Source organism: Chiloscyllium plagiosum, unplaced genomic scaffold, assembly GCF_037043375.1.
Source record: "Chiloscyllium plagiosum isolate Xiang-an unplaced genomic scaffold, Cpla_swu_hap1 HiC_scaffold_24, whole genome shotgun sequence".
NCBI lineage: Eukaryota > Metazoa > Chordata > Chondrichthyes > Orectolobiformes > Hemiscylliidae > Chiloscyllium > Chiloscyllium plagiosum.
This window is the reverse complement of record NW_028270162.1, coordinates 45,065,864-45,087,001: the sequence shown is the minus strand read 5'-3', so window position 1 is coordinate 45,087,001 and position 21,138 is coordinate 45,065,864. Positions and strand designations below refer to the sequence as shown.

Genomic DNA, 21,138 nt, shown 5'->3' with positions numbered 1-21,138 from the left:
TGGTTTAACCTGAGGGTCCCCACATTGAGAAGGAGAATCCTTCATGGTAACCTCATCCGTTGTAAGAATTGAGCCTATGCTGTTGGCATCACATTATATTTCAAACTAGGCATGCAGCCAACTGAGCTAACCAATAACACACATTAGGGGAGGAAATCTGCCATCCTTACCTGATCTGGCCGGCATGTGACTTCAGACCCACAATAACATGGGTATGGAATCCCAATATCAGAGAATTTACAGTACAGAAGGAGTCCATTCAATCTGTCATGTTGCCAGATCCTGAAACATCTACCCAGCTCGTCCCATTCTCCAGATCTATCTCTGTAGCCCTCTAAATTCATCACTTTCAAATATATACCCTGCTCTCTTTTGAAACCTCACATGGAATCTGCTTCCACCATTCTCCCAGGGCAGTACTAGATCCTAATAACTGAGTAAAGAAACTTCTTCTCATCTCACACCTAGTTATCTTGCTGACAATCTTGAAATGGTGACCCTTGAGTTACTGACATATCAACTAGTACTGACAGAATATCCTTTCACCCTGTTCAAAATCGTTCATAACTTTGAACATCTCAATAAAAGGTCATTTGCTGCTCCAAGGAGAATAATCCCAATTTCTCTAATCTTTCCCTGTATCTAAAATCATTCATCCTGGTATCATTCTAATAAATCTCCTTTGCATACTCTCCAGAACTTTAACATCCTTCTGAAATTCAGGTGCCCAGAACTGAATACAATATTCCAAATGTGGTCTGGCCAATAATTTGAGTAATGCTAGAAAAGCACAGCAGGTCAAGGAGCAAGAAAAGCCCTTCATCAGGAAGGGCTTTTGCCCAAAACATCGATTTTCCTGCTCCTCGGATGCTACCTAACCTGCTGTGCTTTTCCAGCACTACTCTAATCTGAACTCTAACTTCCAGCATCTGCAGTACCCACTTTCAGTTGTTCAATAATTTGTACAGGTGTAGCATCACTTCCTTACTTTTACATTCTTTGCTTTGATTTGTAAACTCAAGGATCCTACAAGTCTTCTGAACAAGTGTTTCAACTTGCTTGGCCACTTTCAGAGAATTATGCATATGAACCCTGAAGTCCCTCTGCTCCTAAACTCCTCTCACAGTTGTACTATTGTGTCTGTAATCTCTCTCCATCTTTCCTCTACCAAAAATGCAGTACTCCACATTTCTCTGCATGAATTTCATCTGCCAGATGTCTGGTCATTTGGCCAACTTGTCAAAGACTCAATGTTCACTCTTAACAGCTTAGAAGTGGCTCTAGGGAACCAAATAGCTGAAGGCCAGTTATGGGTCAAAATTGTCAGCATCACACATATCCTATGTAACAACTTTAAAACAGTGCCTGAATTGGAAGAACATGGTTCTCAATGTTGTAGAGCTGGAGGAAGTTATAGCAATAGATTAGATCATATGGAGCTTGGAACATAAAGGTTAGACACTTGCAGAAGCGGTCAGATATGAACTGGCAAATGATGTTTCATCCTGTCTTGAGAATTGGACCTAAGGAACTTGGTTGCTGTTGTCAGGAAAGGAAAATCAATCGTAATCCAAAACATAGCAAACAGCAATTCACAAAGGGAAATTAAATGGGATATTAATCCGTTTATCACCAGCAGGTTAGACCAACTAACCAAATGGAACCAATGTTGCAACATTTATGTCTGAGGAATCTCCAAATTACTTTGTGAAATAAAACTACATTCAAAAAAACACTCCTGAAAGGTATGAGCACACTGTAATGTGACACTTCATTCAGGGTAGGCATGCATACAATATCTACGGACCTGTGAGCGTGCAGATACTTACACTCAAAAAAATAACTTTACATACAAAGGGCTTTTGAAAGGTGTGCACTGAAATGTAAAAGCTTCAGGCCAAAACTGCCCCTTCCTTCCTCCCCCATTAAAAATAAAAGGTATGCTGAAAGAGAGAAAAGAACACATACAAATGGGATTTCCTATGTTCTACCGCAGAAAGTGAGTCGAATGTTTTGGACAGCGATGCAAATTATTACCCAACAAAGCCAGCTGAAGGTGGAGAGATAGCTATCTAAAGAGTGCTTCAAAGAAAACTAAAAGAACAGAAGTTGAAAAGATTTGGTCCAAGTATAAATGCAGCTATTGTTGGAGCCAGCCAACTCATGAATACTGTACTGTCACTTACATGATCACGTTTCCCACATGCCTCTGCATAACAGGTTACTATGGTCAAGTTAAACCCATTGAATGTTCCCATTACATGTGATTTGCTGTGGAGCAATTCAATGAATCCCTACCTCCAAAACCAAATTTAATGGAAAATGTAGGAAGGGAACATTAAAAAGGCAAAGTTTTAAATATTAAAAATTGCATGCCAACTTTCTGGTTTAACTGAACTATTTTTAATACAGTTTAAATATGTACAGCTGGATGAGGATACCATCAGTCTGGATGACCATTAAAAGTGAAATATTTGCTCTTATTTGAGCAAGCCACGAACCAGCTGCTTACACATGCAAGCATTCACTTACTGAAGTAAAGTTAAACATCACACAACACCAGGTTATAGTCCAACAGGTTTATCGGGAAACACTAGCTTTTGGAGCGCTGCTCCTTCATCAGGTGGTTGCCTGATGAAGGAGCAGCACTCCGAAAGCTAGTGCTTCCAATTAAACCTGTTGGACTATAACCTGGTGTTGTGTGATGTTTAACTTTGTACACCCCAGTCCAACACAGACATCTCCAAATCATTCCTAAAGTAACCCATCATCGACCTTTTGGAATCAATATGCTTTAGGAGCTACAGAACACGATAGTTCTCAGGCTGAGATTGGTCTTCTGCAGAGGCAGCCCAACAGAAAGATCTGCATGCTACATTATTTTTATAATGTAATTGTCTTTCTACAATGGAATAGGAATGGTGCAGCCTCATCATTTCTGTTTCCTAACATGCACTGTATCTGGTTTAGTGCAGTTATAGTGAGTCCACATTTAAAGTCACCCTGTTTAACATCATTTCACTTTAACATCAGCAAGCGATTGGGTCCATAATTTCATTGAACATCACAAGATTCATTTTAGCTTTGCTTCCTACACAACCTAATTAGTCCTCACACATTCAAAAGTCTCAAGATGTGCAGGTTAGGTGGATTGGCCATGCTAAATTGCCTATAATGTCCAGGGATGTGAAGGTTAGCCAGGGGAAATGCAGGGTTATTGGATAGGGTAGGGGGTTGAGATGCTCTTCAGAGTGTTGGCGTGGACTTGTTGGGTCAAATGGCCTGTTGCCATACTGTAGGGATTCTCTGCAAGATTCCTCCAATCTCTGACTTGCAGCCTTTCCGCCTCTTTGATCTCCAAGTTTCAGTCTCTCCCCACTTTGCGAACTCCAGTTATGGCCTTTGCCCCAGTTTCTGACCTCCAAGTTGCGGTCTCTTCCCCCTTCGCAACTTACATTATGCACAGTTTCCATGACCTGCATCTTGTTCAGGGTCCAAATACAGTCAGAACCTGGGGCTCCAATGTTAAGGAAATGCAAGTCCTGGTGGTTGCAAAGTGCTGGAGCTCTTACGATCCACGTTTGTTTTTAAAACTTACTTTCAAAGCAACAACTTTGTAGTTGGGTTCGGGAACAGGACCACAACACAGCAGGGCAAACAAAGAGCAAGATATCACAGCTGGGAGTGTTGTGGAGTGGGGAGGATGAGCAACAATCAGGAGGATCAGAGAAGCAGGAACTTTAGGACCCATGATCGTCATTGAGAAGGAATTACCTGAAGTGTAAGTAACCAGTTCCATTTCTTTGCTTCATATTTTTTAAACTGGTTTTGTTTAAAATTAGAAAATTTTAAATGCAAAATATTTCAACTTGGGGATTTTTAAAAATATTTGAGGAGTTGTTTTTTCTGATAAGGAACCTAAGTACAGTTTTAACACCAATCTTCATTCAAGGCTGCTTCACTTACAGTTGTGATGGTCAGGGCACCCACAACTTCAAGTGAGGACTTACTTTAAGAAGGATAAGTCTGTTGCATTTCAGCCATTCTGTTCAGATATAACTGTGTAAACCATTTTGCAGACTACACTTCCTGTAAAATGAAACGATTTTACATCTATATCTCTAGTAGTATATTGTGCTGTACAAAGATAATAATTTAACGCAAAAATGAAAAAAGTCCATGCAGTAATAATGGTTGCATGGAATAAACAAATCAGAACTATCCATTATTGACTTAAACCAACAAAACTTTAAAATAAACTGTGTGCCTCTTCAGCACAATCATTGCCAGAGCACCATTTTGCTTTGTGTCTTAGTGAGATAGAATTTGATCAGAAAGTTTGGAATGAATTTACAGCCAGAGACCAAGGGGAGGATTCTACCAAGTGCAAACATTCATTGCAAATCCTCCACCATAAGCAGAAGATCTAAGTGGCAGTAAATGAGTGGATTATTCAAATAGATAACCTATATTAAGCTTTAGGGTACTTAGATAGCGAACTGACCTTGAAAATTCCCCAGCTTCTAAGCCCTTGTACTTGATGCAGCGCACGTTCAGCAGTTAACAATTCAACTTTTATCTCGCAGGCAAATGCTTTTTGAGAAAGATATAGTCCCTCTCAGCACTGCGGTTTAATCATTCCATTCACTCTTAGAGACTCTTCCCGGGGCTGAGGATTTCAAAGTTTCTTTTTCGAAATAATAATAAAAAGTCTATGACAACCCAACTGTGAAAAAGTAACAAACGTCTTTTTTTTGTTTTTTTTTAAAATGTTCTTGTGCAGACGGTGAACTCTGCGGAGGGTTTTGTGTGTGTGTGTGTGTGAACCTACCTTTGATGTTTGAATTGGGATTACTTTGATGTGCGTCTAGACAAACCGGATTTAACTTCAAGCTTTGAAGGCGAGGACAGTTTTAACGTCGCAATGACAGTTATTAAATCGTTGCCAGAAGAGGGGGGGGGGGGGGAGGAAAGAGATCTTTCACACTTTTTCCCCTCCCTCTCAAGAAATAAAGGAAAATCTAAAGTGGTTTATGAAACTTAAAATCTCCCGCTGGTGTTGTTATTCCTCAATAAATGTGCTTGGTGATTTCAGGTCAGTTTCCCTGACTACCCAGGATCAGGTCATCTCTTCCCACCTTCTCTCCCCCTCCCGCCCCGCCACTTTCTATGATTTCCATACGGCCTGCTGGTTAGTGCATAGCCAGAGATTTAATTAAACTTTGTTTTTTAAAAAAAAAGAACAAAGTGAAACAAAAACTGTTCCGAGGAAGGGTCGCCGGAGCCGAAACGTAACCTCGGACTTCTCTCCACGGATGCTGCCAGACCTGCTGAGCTTTTCCAGCAATTTCTGTTTTTGTTTCGGATTCAGAACATCCGCACTTCTTTCGGTTTTTAAGAGTGTAAACTGATTTGGGGGGGGGGGGGGGATTCATAACAAGACAGTTACCCTACGGCAAGGTAAGCTTCATCTGAACAATTCGAGTTGAGGTGAAGCTAATTTCTTTGAACAAACTCTGGATTTAACTGCAAGAGAAATCAAATTCAACACCCCCCAAAAGAAACTGCAAATCAATAACAAGCAGCCCTTGCCATTTTTTTTTTTGGGGGGGGGGGAAGGTTTTAAAAATCGAGACATGTTTACTCTTGATCAAAAGGTGAGTTTCACTCTCTCACGCTTCAGCAACTGAAACAAACCACTAATAATAGGGTTTTTTTTCCCTCATCTGGAGTTGGATTGAGTTACAAAAGGAGCGATTTATTAGCCGGTGGACCAGAGTGTAGAACAAGCGACTTTGATCCAGCGATTGGGATGGGGGTGGGAAAGTTACTCTTACCTCCCAATGCCTAACTGGCTGTTGTTTTTGTTTTTTTGGGGGGGGGGGGGGGCGGATAATGGGACGTGCCAGTGAGGAATCTCTAGGCTGCACACATTGTTAACACGTTGGGAACCCTTGGTACGGAGGGACCAGCTGCTCTCTCACTAACTCTCACCAACCAAGACAACATCGACAACATCGACAACATCGACAACATCAACAACCAAGGGGGGGGGGGGGGGGGGGTCTGATTTTGGGAAGGAACTTCCCCTGATGTTTTGATGCAATTAGCCGCCCGTGCTTTTGAAAACTTCAATGGCAGTGCCAGATCAGAGAGCAAATCGAAAAAAGGACTGACGACTCAAATCAGCGCATTTTTGGAGGGAGGGGGTCAGTTTGGGAAGGGGGGGGGGGGGGGTTGGTGGCGGGTGAGGGGGGAAAGAAAATCCCCACAGGTTAATAATAATGGTTAAATGGCCGTGTTAGCAGTTGTCATGGTAATCTGTTGCTGTGAATTAATGAAACAACACGCTCCCCTGCTCTGATCCAGCGAAATCTCCAAATAGGTCTGTTCAAACCACCTCTTTGGCCCCAGGAGTACTCCTTAGTCCTGAAGAAATGGGGAGGGGGTTTCCTTTGTGACCTTGATTTTCTTTATTTTTTAAAAAAAGGCGCAAAACCCCTCAACAAATTCAAAATGTCCACCTGACAATCTTGCACCCGTGTCAACTCTCCGCACCGTGCCCCCCCCCACCCCCCGGACCCAGCCCAGCAAACACGTGCACTGCAGCCACAGCTCACTGCAACTGCACAGGGCACTGAGCGATAAGGCATTCAAACAGCACGCATCGTTATAACTGCAGCAAAACGACAAATTAAACATTGCATCTGAACTTCAAACACCTCCTGGGACAACTTTTCAACCATTCCGCTCCCCCCCCCCCAAAAAAAAACCTCTCCCCCCACCCCAACCACTGCATCTTGGAAAATTATTAAACAAACTTTGTCCCATTCCAGTTGACCGGTTTAGACAGGGACTGTTGACACAGAGATCAATAAACTCCGGGACACCAGTGATAAACTGATGGATTTGAACCCCCGTTCACGCTAACTCCAGGCAGCGGTGAGCCATCTTGTTCAGAACTTCACTCACAGCAACTAAACTTTTTTTAAAATTAAAGCTCCAGGCTGGCTTGTGTGTGTGTGTGTGGGGGTGCCCCCAAGTCCGAGGCATTCTGTTTGGGAGAGGGAAGTTTGATTCCCTTTTTTGTTGGTGGCGTTGTAACAGTTTTACCTGCACAATCTCTCCCTCGGCGCTGATGGTGGCTCCTGCCCGGGAGAAACGTCCTTGCAAGTCGGTTGTGAAAGTTGTATATTCCCCATTGGGACTGGACTCGAACAGCACCACCTCCACAAAAGCAGTCTCCTTGGCGCAGAGTGAGCCAAGCGCGGCCAGCAGCACTCCCAACAGCAATCCCTCAGCACCCCTCAACATCATCTCGCTGGCTGCAGCAACGCCGATCGAGGCATAATTTCTGATTAATTCAATCCTGGGCGAGTCTGACTTTCAGTTCCCCCCCCGCCCCGGTTTGTTCCTCTTCTCACAAACACATATCCATCTAGATGTTGACTTCCTTTCCTCCGCCCGCTGCTTAAAGGTTAGACAATAGCGAAGATATCTCGGGAGTTAATGTTTCCTCCTTGCCTACACGGTCAGACTTATCACCATGTCAATGACACGGCTCTGAAATCCTCTCTCCACTACTCTCACACTCCTCTCTCTCTCTCTGGCTCCACAAGGCGGCACCCGGCTTTGATCCGACACGTGATCGAGGCAGGGTTATCCCCACCCACCAATCTTTCTGACCCCTTCACTTTTCTCTCTCTCTCTCTAACGCACGGCTCCAACCCCAGCCATTCCTGCGTGGCTATTTTGTTTAATCTCTCTCTCTCTCTCTCGTTGCTAATTTAATTAACAGCGCGAAGTTCCCCTTTGCTGAGCCTTCCTTCCCCCTGCACTAGCTCAGGCTCAGCCAAGGCGTGAAGAGGGTGCATTTTCCGTCCCAGGTTTCTGCAAATCGCGCCGCCCGTTCGCTTTCGAACAAAACTTGATCGAGCTCAGCCTCAGCGTTGCATGCACACCTGGGGAAGGCGGCAGTGTAAGGTTAGGGGGAATCTGATTCTTCACAACGGGATCCATTGCAGGCCCTGGGGGTGTCAAATGGGGATCCTTTTTAGACACACGTAGGAGGGAATGAACGGCCTTTTCCCTCAAGCTAAATAATGTTGAGGTAAAAACAATGACTGCGGATGCTGGAAACCAGATTCTGGATTAGTGGTGTTGGAAGAGCACAGCAGTTCAGGCAGCATCCAAGGAGCTTCGAAATCGACGTTTCGGGCAAAAGCCCTTCGCCCGAAACTGCTGTGCTCTTCCAGCATCACTAATCCTAAATAATGTTGAGTTTACTTCCAAAGATATAGCAGATTCAGGGTCCCAGAATAGATCTGTATTGGTGCTTAAAAAAAACTTTGATTGTAACATTTGGAGAAACACCTTCCAAAAAAAAAGTTCAACTCAAATATTGTTAGAAGGACAATACAATTCAATTTTTCTCCATTGAACATGTTACATTCCTAGATATCTTAATACAATTGTACCACACATAATATTTACTCTACACACTCCATGCCGAGGAATTCAGTTCGGTGTTCGAGACAGTTTCGTTAGCGCACTGTGGCTGAAGAACCTTAGACGGTGATGAAGAATTGAAGATGTTGTAGATCTGAAATGAAAAAAACCCAGAAATTGCAGGTGAAGCTCAGCAGGTCTGACAGCATCTGTGGGAAGAAAGCAGTTTCGAGTCCTGTGGATATGAATCCAACCAGAAACTTGAATCTGCTTACTTCTCTTGGATGCTGCCAAACCTGCTGAGTTTCACCAGCTCTTTCTGTATGCAGTTGCAAACTTCAGCTGTTCCCCATTAGGCCTCTACAGTGGCTGTCCCTAGCTTTGGTGCATCGCTTAACATATACCCTGATCGGTGGAATGTGCCAAACTGCAACACTTGGTTGGTCGATAATCGCACACAAAGACCAAAATGCATCTTTCACTGTAGCTGCAGGGAATGATTAACTTGCTGCCTAACCCTGGTCTCAGCACTGCTTGGCACTCACCCTGACAAAATCACTGCATCTCTCTCCAGACCTCCTTTGCAAAAGTAGATATTTTCATGATCAAAAATGAATGAGTACATTGTGAAGAAACACAACTGGTATTTACACACTGTCTTTGAAAACAGTAAAATGACCAAGGGACTTTGTAAAATAAAAATGAGAGTCACACAAGGAAATATTGAGACTGGGGTCCGAAAGTCTTGCCAAAGAGGTGGGGTTTGAGGGGCATCTGGTAGGGGAGTGAGTTGGAGGAATTTGAAGGGGGGGGGAGGGGTGTTGGACGTTGCGGAATTTCAGAGTTGAGAATCTCAACAGCACAGCATGGCCAACAATGGTGGATGCGACAATTAGCGGACAGATATCCCGGGGGAGGTTCGAGGCTGAGACACATTACAGTGATAGTGCGCAGCAAGGATTGAGAGGGATTTGAGGAAGTCGAAGGAATTTTAAAATGAGAATGTTGCTAAGCCATACATTATTAATGTAGGTCAGCAAACATCGAATGGTGGGTGAATCAGACTTGGAGTCAGTTTGGACGTGGGAAATTGAGTTTCACATGAGGGCAGAATATTGGAGGTGGGCCAGGAATGCACTGGAATAGTCAAGCCTAGACACATAACTGGCATGGATGAGGCTTTTAATTGGCATTACATTGGATAATGAAACATTTAATCATGTATGAAAGCTTCCTCAGTTGGGATTGATTGATTCAGCGTCCACCTAGCAAACATTTACACAATAACTTATACAGCACCTTTCATTTCAGGAAACCCTCCAGGCTCTTTGTGGAGACGCTGTTAAAATATGACAAAGAAGCGGAAGTGTGTACTGCAGATGCTGGAGATTAGAGTCAAGATTAGAGTGGTGCTGGAAAAACACAGCAGGTCAGGCAGCATCCGAGGAGCAGGAAAATCGACGTTTCGGGCAAAAGCTCTTCATCAGGAATGACAAAGATAAAATGATAAAATATGACAAAGACCTCGTGATGCCAAATGATCAAAACTCTGATAGATGGGGTAGGTTTTCAACAGGAAAGTGGAGAAGAGTAGGGAAGGAACTCGGAGGCCTGACGGTCAGTAATATCACGGGTGCTCAAGAGGCGAAAGTAGAAGGGAACAGATATGTCAGGCTGTGGGCAAGATGACATTCCACAGATGGGATGGAACAAGGCCACAGAGGCATTTGAAAGGCAAGATTAACATTTGAAAATTAGGATGTAACTTGACCAGGAGTCAACAGGGGAGCTGCTGCCAGTAAGGTGACAGTTTGTTTTTGGATGATTCACGTTTAGGGAAGGTAGACTTTGGAAAAGCAGCTGTGTGTGTGCTGGAATAGTGGAATCCAGAGGTAACATCACCCTGGGTGAGGACGGTGCAGCAAATGAGTTGGGATAAGGTCAAGCAGGCAATGCTAAGGAGATAATCTTAGTGATGGCATCTGTACTCTGAGCTCACCTCTGGGTCATTAGATTCCCTACAGTGCAGAAACAGACCATTTGGCCCAACCAGTCCACACGGACCCTCCGAAGAGTAACCCACCCCCCCTCTGAGTAATATACCTATCACTATGGGCAATTTAGCATGGCCAATTCACCCAACCTGCACATCATTGTGACTGTGGGAGGAAACCCATGCAGACACGCGGAGAATGTGCAAACTCCACACAGACCCGAGGCTGGAATCGAACCTGGTGCTGTGAGGCAGCAATGCTAACCCCGGAACCATGATGGCATCTGAGCTCACCTCTGGGTCTTATGTACTTCTGAAATGACGAATTATTACTTTAGGCTCTGCTGGTTGCAAAGGTTAAACATCACGCAACACCAGGTTAGAGTCCAGCAGGTTTAATTGGAAGCACTAGCTTTCGGAGCGCTGCTCCTTCATCAGGTGGTTGTGAAGGAGCAGCGCTCCGAAAGCTAGTGCTTCCAAACGAACCTGTTGGACTCTAACCTGGTGTTGTGTGATGTTTAACTTTGTCCACCCCAATCGAACACCGGCATCTCCGAGTATTTGGTGCAAGGGATGGAATCGGTCGCTAGGGAATGCAGATATTCTTCCAGAGTTTTCCTTATCCATCCAACAAAGCGCACATTGTATCGCGGTTACATTATTGGCAGAAAGCTGCATGAACCAGTATCGTTTAAAATGTACAAGAAAGAATAGTTGCGACCATAGAATGAGTAAATGGGAGAGTAAACGTATAGTCCTCAACTGTTACGTTCCCTGGTTACAGCTAACCTGAGAATGCAACTTTAAAATAAAAGGTTTTGTGATTTACACATGAAAGAAGTGAAATTCGAACAGATGAAAGACTCAACAGACAATCAAGGTATTTTTCAATGTATAATTTCAGTTACATCACACTGTCAATTTTTTGCTATAAATTCTGTGTTACGATCGAACCCTCCACAACCACCTGATGAAGGAGCAGCGCTCCGAAAGCTAGTGCTTCCAAATAAACCTGTTGGACTATAACCTGGTGTGTGATTTTTAACTTTGTACAGCCCAGTCCAACACTGGCATCTCCAAATCATGGATTAATCTAAGCAGCAAGTGAATTAATGGCAGGGCTCTTATAATGAAAAGCACCTTCCACAGAATAAAATTGGGGAACTTTCTTTGTCCATTTATGAAATTGCGCCCTTTCATCGTTGTGCTTAATATATTCGCAAATAATTTGAATGAGAATTAATTGGCCCGAAACCTCCTCGAGCTCTCTTTGAACTTCTTTTTGAACTGAGCCAGGACAAATATTGTTTTATGAAGAAATGAACACCGCCTCTTGCTAACTGCCTGTGGATGCTCTGGTGCAGCAGCACGTTACACGGCCACACGGAGAACAGCAGGTTGGTCTATTCTTCCTGCGAGTTGGGAAAGGTGAAGGCACGGACTTGCTGCATTTGGGAGCATTACCAGCTTACAACAAATGTACAGTCAACCGCATGCGCCTACAGTGTAACTCATAGCGTTGTTGTTAAACGGTGACTGAATTCACCCTGTAAACAGGCCACGGGGTGGGGAGGGAAGGCTCCTGTTAATGAATGTGTTGTCCACTATTTTAATGCTGCAACTATCCTCCCCTTTTCTCCGCGAAACAGGCAACAAAAAAGAGCCACTTGCAGTGCACGCAGTCACTCAACACATGACAGAACATGGGAGAGAGAAGAACACATTCGGTTCCACAAACCCTCTTTACAAGGGGGATTTTAAAAACTTGCGTTTTTGCAGAGCAAATAAGAGTCAAATAAATTTGAAAGCGGCGTTTTATTTCTCCTTGTGAACGTTTTGAAGTTGCAGACGGACAGATTACAGAGGGAATTGAGAGTGCAGCGGTATCCTTTGATCTGGCCTCTGATTTAGGGAGTTTTTTTTAGAAAGTCCCTCCCATTAGCTACCAGTCTTCCTCAGTTGGGACAACCAGCATTGTATTACGTTTTATTTTAAAACAATGCAGAAACTAATTTGCTGATAATCAAATTCAGTTGCATTTACATCCCAAGTCCTCTCACACTCTTTTTGCAAAGTTCAATGGAATTTGTTGGTTTGGGTTGGTGGGGGGGGACACGAGACTGTTTGCCTTCCTGTTTGGAATGATTTGGTGTTGATGGCATATCGTAAAAGTTAAGCATGCTGTCATGTTTTACAATTTTGCTGTTCCATAAAAGGCTGGTAACCTCCTTCTCTGAATTAACCAGTTCCATAGAATATTTATTGCTTCACCATTGTCAAAACGTGGTCTTTTCCGCTGGCAGTTTGATTTTCTGCCAGCGTGGATTTGTCTGATGTCAGCGGGTGAGAGACGGGTGTGGTGGCACTGGTTATAATTGGCAGGAGTTACCTGCTAAACTGGGAAAAAATGAGAAAGTAGCCGGGGCTGACATTCCTGATCACTATGCAGTGACCCCTGCTGGAAGGATGTGTTCATGGCCATGCGGAGAGCACAGGATCTGCCTCAGTTGCTCTGACCAGCAACTGGTCAGGCGCTAAAGTGAGGCGCTAAACCGAGATCCTGTCTGCTTTCACAAGTGGACAGAATGGTACTATTTCAAAGAACTTAGAGTCATGGAGATGTACAGCACGGAAACAGACCCTTCGGTCTAACTCATCCATGCTGACCAGATATCCTAACCTAATTTAGTCCCATTTACCAGCACCCTCTTTACATATCCCTCTAAACCCTTCCTATTCATATACTCATCCAGATGCCTTTTAAATGTTGTAATTGTATCAGTCTCCACCACTTCCTTTGGCCACTAAGTCCACATCTGCACCATTCTCTATGTGAAAAAGTTGCCCCTTAGGTCACTTTAAAATTTTTTTCCCTCCGACCCTTTAGTTCTAGACTCCTCCACTACGGAAAAAGGACCTTGTCTACTTACCCTATCCATGTCCCTCATGATTTTATAAACCTCTATAAGATCACCCCTCAGCTTCCGACACTCCTGGGAAAACAGCCCTAGCCTATTCAGCCTCTCCCTATAGCTCCAATCCTCCAACCCTGTCAGCAGCCTTGTAAATCTTTTCTGAATCCTTTCAAGTTTCACAACATCTTTCCTATAGGAGGGAGAGTAGAATTGCACAAAATATTCCAAAAGTAGTCTAACCAATGTCCTGTACAGCTGCAACATGACCTCCCAACTCCTATACTCAATGCTCTGACCAATAAAGGAAAGCATACCAAATGGTTCTCCATGGTGTTCTGGTCAATAGTTATCTTTCAATCAGCATCACTAAAACAGGTAAGATCATCTATTTGTAACATTAACTCTGTTTTTCTCCCTCCATAAATGCTGCCTGACATGCTGAATATTTTCAACCGTTTTTGTTTCTATTGTCTGGTCATTGCTGTTTATGGGAGTTTACTGCATAAAATTTCACCTCTGCATCTTCCTATGTTATGCTAATTGCTACACCTCAAAATTGCTTAATTGGCTGTGAAGCTCTTTGTGACTTCCTAAAAACATGGAAGGTTCTATATAACTGTGCATGCTTTCCTTTTCAAGCTTGCATTATGGGCTGTATGCAGCACCATCTCTCAGGCAGGATATTTGACATTTGTTCACAGGATGTGGGCATAGATGGCAGGATAGTCATCTTGGCCTCTGTCTGGTATCTCTGACAACATGGCACTTAACAGTGCAGGGAACAGTTTATGTGTCACCACTCCCCTTTGGCACTATCACTTTGTTTTGCAGTTTAAAAACTGGGAGAAGATAAACAAGTTAAAAGAGCTGCAGTAAGAGCTACATAAAGTGTACATCTTATCTGTACAACACTTCCAATAATGTGGAGATAAGGAAGACTGTTACACTGATATCACAGGTACAAAGCAATGTGAAACAATTTAATTTAGGTTTTGATTGTAGCAACAATAACAGTGATAGCTCATGTTATATTGGGTTTGCAGTTTATTCCATTAATATTTGTATTGTCATTTGAACTTGTGCAGTGTTTTGAAGGTTAGTAAAGATACAGTTGTTTCATCCTGTTGTGTTCCACACTAATCTAACATTGAACTACTGGACATGGGATGGAAACTTACATACTGGAAAACACAGAAGATGTACATAGTATCATTCATTTGCTCAGGACTTCTTAAAGCAGACCATAATCAATCTTTTTTTTAAGTACAATCACTGATATGTAGGCAAAAGTGACAATTTGAGTACAGCAAAATCTCACATGCAGCACTAAAATAATTGATTTCTTGATCTGTTTTGGTTGAATTTGTTGAGCCATATAGCTAAGAAATCTTCAAAAAATAAGTAGTTTTTCATCTACATCTGGGTAAACAATTTAATGCTTGAGTGAAAATGCAGTATCTCTGATAGTGGAAAATTTGCTCAGTATTACACTGAAGTGTTAGTCTGGATTTGTGTGCTCTGAGTCCTGGGGAGGGGCCTGAAGTGGGAAGGAGAAAATGAAAAAGTAGAACTTAGCTTCTGGAAATACCCAAAGTTTACAGTTCTCTTCTGGTGTGATAACAGAGCCTTTTTATTTGATTTTATTCAAAGAGGTGGGGTTAAACATGCAGGAAAAGAGAGAGAGGCTTTCCATTTATATTGTACCATTCAAGACTTGAAGACAACTCGCAGTCAGCAAAGTGCTTTTGCTGTATTGTTGCTGTTATAATTTTGGAAATAATACTCCTTGTGGCTTAGCTCGTTTATCCAGTGCTCATTTTAAAAAAATATTCTTTCTTGATTCCGGCAAAGTCAGCACTTGTGGCTGATATCTAATTTTTTTTGACCAGGTGCAGGTGAGCCATCCACATGAAATATGAAAGTCCGTAAAGTATAGGTACACTCACAGTGCTGTTGAGTATTCATTCCTGGATTCTGACCCAACCAGTGTTCAGGAACAGTGATGGGGTTTCAAGTCAGAATATGTGGAGGGAAACGTACAGGTGGACAGTGCTTGTGCATGACTGCTACTCTTGTCCTTCAGTGTGCTAGAGGTTACTGGTTTGGCTATTTATTGGAAGGTTTTGCATGGTGCACACTACTGCCACCGTGCTGCAGTAGTGGAGGGGCTGAACGACTGACATGGTAAATGGGGTGCCGATCAAGCAGACTGCCACGTTCTGAATGGTGTCGAGCTTTTGCAGTGTTATTGGAGCTGCACTCATCAAATCATTGCAAAACATTCCATCATGCTTTTGGCCCTGTAACTTGTAGATGTCAATTGAGAAACGTAATGAAAACTGACCAGCAGTTTCAGAAAAGCTGTTGTAGACCTCATAAAAAGCTGCCAGCTTAAGAATGATCCAGGCTTTTAATCCCATGATATGTGATTCTGCACAGTACTCTAGGTTTGTCATATTACATGTAGATACACCCCTTATTATCGAGAGAAAAAAGGTAACTACACAAAAACACTGAAGGGGACAATCAAGTTGAAAAGCATAAAATTGGTGAGTCATTCCATGGACAGGGATTGATGTCACACCATCTAACCTGGAAATTGCAATGTTTTTACATTTAAAAAAAGATGCACCATGGTTAATTATAAGCACATTTTCAGTAAACCAGACTGTCTACTTTTTCTCTTTGTCAGCAGCTGGTGTTTGAGCCCCAAAATAGCAACTATCAGCAAGGTAACTTGCTTAGGTAGAGGATTAAAGCTATGGTCTGTTCTGAACGAGTTGATTTCACCTCAGTTGTTGGAGAGATTACTGTAAATGGATGATACAAAATCAATTTCAGGGTTAGGGAAAGAGGAATTGTAAGCCTAGATGTCTAAGGATCTTTGGTGAATTTCTGTAATGCAGCAGTGTGTACCATCTGCAAGGTGTAGTGCAGAAATTCAACACCTTCCATCTAGAAGGGCAAAGGCAGCAGATACATGGGAACACCACCTGCAAATTCCTCCCCAAGTCACCCACCATCCTGATTTGGTAATACATCACTGTTCCTTCGCTGTGGCTGGGTCAAGATCCTGGAATTCCTAGCCTAACAGCATCATGGATCTATCTACAGTACATGGATTACAGCGGTTCAAGAAGGCAGCTCATCACCACCTTCTCAATGGCAACTAAATACTGGCCCAGCCGACAATGCCTATGTCCCACAAGTGAATTTTAAAAAAAATTCTTGCATTTCCAAGAACAACATGAACCATTGGGATCAATTTTAATATAAAATAAACTCTGGAGGTGAGTCCCTGGACCAGAAATGCTAACTTTCATTCTTTCTAGGCATGTTGCCTCCAGATACATCACATCATCTTCCGCCATTTCCGCCACTTACAAACAGACCCTACCACCCTGGATATATTTCCCTCCTCACTCCTATCTGTATTCCGCAGAGATCATTCCCTCCGCAACTCCCTTGTTAGGTCCACAGCCCCCAACAACCCACCGTCCACTCCCGGCACCTTCCTATGCCGCCACAAGAAGTGTAAAACCTGTGCCCACACCTCCCCCCTCACCTCCATCCTTCCACATTCAACAAAGATGTATCTGTACTTACATGCACACCATTTACTGTGTCTGTTGCTCTCAATGTGGTTTCCTCTACATTGGGGAGACAGGACACCAACTTGCGGAATGTTTCAGAGGACATCTCTGGGACACACGCACCAAACAACCCCACTGCCCTGTGGCTGAACACTCTAACTCCGCCTTTCACTCTGTCAAAAACATGCAAGTCCTGGGCCTCCTCCACCGCCAAGCTCTAGCCACCCGATGCCTGGAGGAAGAATGCCTCATCTTCTGCCTTGGGACCCTCCAACTATATGAGGTCAATATAGATTTCACCAGTTTCTTCACTTCCCCTCCTTCCAACCTTATCCCAGATCCAAACTTCCAACTTAGCACCGCCCTCTTGAACTGTCCTTCCTATCCATCTTCCTTCCCACCTATTCACTCCACCCTCCTCTCCAATCTATCACCTTCATCCCCACCTCCATCTACCTTATGCATTCCCAGCCACCTTCCCCCAAACCCCACCCCCCTCCCATTTATCTCTCAGCTCCCTTGGGCCACCCCCACATTCCTGATGAAGAGCTTATGCTCAAAACATCGACCTTCTTTCTCCTTGGATGCTGACTGACCGGCTGTGCCTTTCCCGCATCACACATTTCGACTCTGATCTCCAATATGTGCAGTCCTCACTTTCTCCTATGCTGCCAAACCTGTCGAGTTTCAACAGCGATTTTTGCTTTAGTTTCAATTTTAACATCTTGGATAGCTCAGAGGCTGTCCTGCTGTTTTGGCGATGAGAATGTTCACCTGGAAGCCTGGACCTAATGAAATAATGCCAGCAAACTGTGGGCCCCAAAATGCCATCCTGGTGCATCTTGTCACATTCACTCATGTGCAACACAGGGCCATCTTGGAGGATGTCTACCTATGCTACCTGAAAGCATAGTTTGAGAGCAAGATGGGATTCATTCTGACCACTGGGGCACACTGGATTCTTCCTGTAACCATGGTGACACCATTGCAAAACCTCCTAACTGATGTGAGGCACAGATTCAATGCTTTGACTAGTGCAGTGTTGGAGGGCTATTAAAAATATGGTTTAGCTAGACCAGGGGCCCCTCAAATACCATCTGGACATCATGTGCAACACAGGGCCATCTTGGAGGATGTCTACCTATGCTACCTGAAAGCATAGTTTGAGAGCAAGATGGGATTCATTCTGACCACTGGGGCACACTGGATTCTTCCTGTAACCATGGTGACACCATTGCAAAACCTCCTAACTGATGTGAGGCACAGATTCAATGCTTTGACTAGTGCAGTGTTGGAGGGCTATTAAAAATATGGTTTAGCTAGACCAGGGGCCCCTCAAATACCATCTGGACAGAGTGGGATGCATCATTCTGGTTTATGGAGCTCTGCACAATTGGAGCAAGTAGTGAGGTGATGTCCTAGATGCAGAGGAACTGATGGATCAAGCAAAATTTAAGAGGCATTTGGATGGGTATATGAAAAGGAAGGGTTTGGAGGGATATGGGCCGGGTCCTGGCAGGTGGGACTAGATTGGGTTGGGATATCTGGTCGGCATGGACGGGTTGGATGGAAGGGTCTGTTTCCATGCTGTACATCTCTGTGACTATGACTCTATGACTTTGACTGTCATTGTCCACATCAGAGGTCAGCTGTGATGGATGCTACAAACCAGAGAGAAACCTCAATGACGCCTCATTCCAATAGAAGAGAACTAGTTGCAGCGTCCGATTCCTGGTCAGGAGTTTCTTGATCAGGATGCCCAAATTTGGTTACCATTGTGGGGGTTGAAGTTCAGTCTCTATTGCCTTCATTTCTGTACCCTTTTGCTTTGTGTAAATAAAAACTCATGTTTGTATTTGTCTAATTTTTTTGCCTGTGTTCATGTTTCCCTAATGGATGATGATAACTGCAGGTGTATTGGGACCAGGGTAGCACTGCCTCAGATAACAAACCCACCAATGTTATTTTGAGGCCATCTGGTTAACATCCACTATTGGCAAGTTAAAATCTCAGCTCGCAGATGAAAACTGGCTGATTATGTGGAGTAAAGGCGGTCTATGGTGGACAGGAAAGCCTTACTATTCAAGTATATAAATGATTAATATATATCAGAAGTGAGTAAAAGACCACATGACAGGAGAGAGATGATTCTGTGTACCAACTTGTCAGGTTTAGTCATTAAATACTCAGCAGAATATTGAATCAAAAGCTTAGACTCTTTCTTTTTAGTAGTCTTTCTAGACCCTACCAAGGACATAACCTCTTTTCACCACTGCATGAATAGAGCTGGTGCCTGTAACACCAGAGTTCAGTGTGAGAGGAAGCATCTTCAATGAAAGAACATTAATGAAATATATCTTTTCTCATTCACAAAAAAAGGAAACCAATGAGGGCAGGTTTCAGAATAAGCGTAATAATCTGCACGGCTTGCACAATCTCAATGTACTCAGAGGATTCCTGCTCGCAGAAAATCCACGTCATGACTTTGTGCAATGTGGATCACCATTGACTCATCACTGCAGTGCTTAAACATGTAGAGAAATTATCTTTAGGGGGGAAGTACATCTTGCCATCTGCTCAAACATGCTCCGGATGTCATTTTTCAGTTTGGTGGTTAGAAATGTTTGAATTTTTCCAATGTATCACTAAATAATGGAAAAAATGAAGATCTGTAGAATTATGGCTCCCTATCACAATGTTGAAAGATGTCTCAGGACACTTCAAATGTATTTATTTACCTTGAACTTCAGTAATTGCTCTTTACAGAGAAACATAACAGCTATTATGTACACAGCCCAAGGCCCATGAATATAAATAAGAGGAGTGAGAAGATGATGAGGTTTTGCTTCTCTTTCTTGTGGGAAACTGGTGAAACTGGTCATCTTGAGATCATGTCAGGGATCAGTTCAAGTGGGTATGACTACTGTCGAATGTCCTCTCTGAAGGATGCAATCAGATCAGCTTCTCTCCTTGAGTCAATTTTCTTGTCCATCATTGAGAAGTCTTATATGTTCTTCTTCTTCCTACTTTCTTTTCCATTTTTGTGACACATTATTTGAGTTGCATAGAAACTTTCCGCTCAATTTCATTCTCCCCAAAAGACCTTCTACCCAAGTACACTCCAACAAATGAAACCTTCAAGATACAACATCCTGGCTATATCACTGGTGTTGAAGTGGAGTTGGTCAAGACCTTTAAGTTCCTAGGAGTAAATGTCATCAAAAAACTGTCCTGGTCCATCCGCATCAGCGTTAAATTCAAGGAAGCATACCACTGCCTCTACTTCCTCAGAAGGCTTAAGAAATTTGGTGTGTCCACAATGACTCCAACCAACTTTTATAGACACCCTGTAGCAAGCAACCTATCTGGATGCATCACAGCTTGGTATGGCAACTGCTATGCCCAAGATCACAAGAAATTACAGAGAGTTGTGAATGCAGCCCAGCCCATTACAAACACCAGCCTTCATTCCATTGTGTATACTTACTGCTGTCTAGGGAAAGCAGCCAACATCATCAAAGACCCCTCCCACCCTGGTTATACTCTCTTCCACCCTCTTCCATTGGGGAGAAGATACAAAAGTTGAAAACATGACCAACAGATTCAAGAATAGCTCCTTCTCCATTGTTCTCAGATTTATAAATGGACCTCTCATGTATTGTAGCTGATCTTTCTCTACATCTCCTCTGTAGCTGTAACACTATATACTGCGTTCTGTTCTATTACCTTGATGTTCTGATGTAAGGTATAGTTTGTGGGCGGCACGGTGGCACAGTGGTTAGCACTGCTGCCTCACAGCGCCAGAGACCCAGGTTCAATTCCCGCCTCAGGCAACTGACTGTGTGGAGTTTGCACGTTCTCCCCGTGTCTGCGTGGGTTTCCTCCGGGTGCTCCGGTTTCCTCCCACAGTCCAAAGATTTGCAGGGTCAGGTGAATTGGCCATACTAAATTGCCCGTAGTGTTCGGTAAAGGGTAAATGTAGGGATATGGGTGGGTTTCGCTTTGGCAGGTCGGTGTGGACTTGTTGGGCCGAAGGGCCTGTTTCCACACTGTAATCTAATCTAATCTTGTCTGGATAGCCCACAAAACAATACTTTTCACTGTATTTCAGTATGTGACAATAAGAGATCAAATCATCTTGGTTCCTCACTAACCTATTTACCTCTGTAAAATTAAAACATATAGCAAA

The 21,138-nt window shown here is 43.3% G+C and overlaps 1 protein-coding gene across 2 annotated transcripts in view; it reads right to left on the bottom strand.

The window, feature by feature from the left end:
• Positions 1–7,574, bottom strand: part of znrf3 (zinc and ring finger 3) — a 250,490-nt gene extending 242,916 nt beyond the window's left edge. For both annotated transcript variants that reach the window (XM_043715903.2, XM_043715904.2), the window contains exon 1: positions 7,114–7,574. In XM_043715903.2, the coding sequence (XP_043571838.2) occupies positions 7,114–7,317 (204 nt within the window). In that variant the 5' untranslated portion in view covers positions 7,318–7,574. The remainder of the gene's footprint in view (positions 1–7,113) is intronic.
• Positions 7,575–21,138: the final 13,564 nt, after the last annotated feature.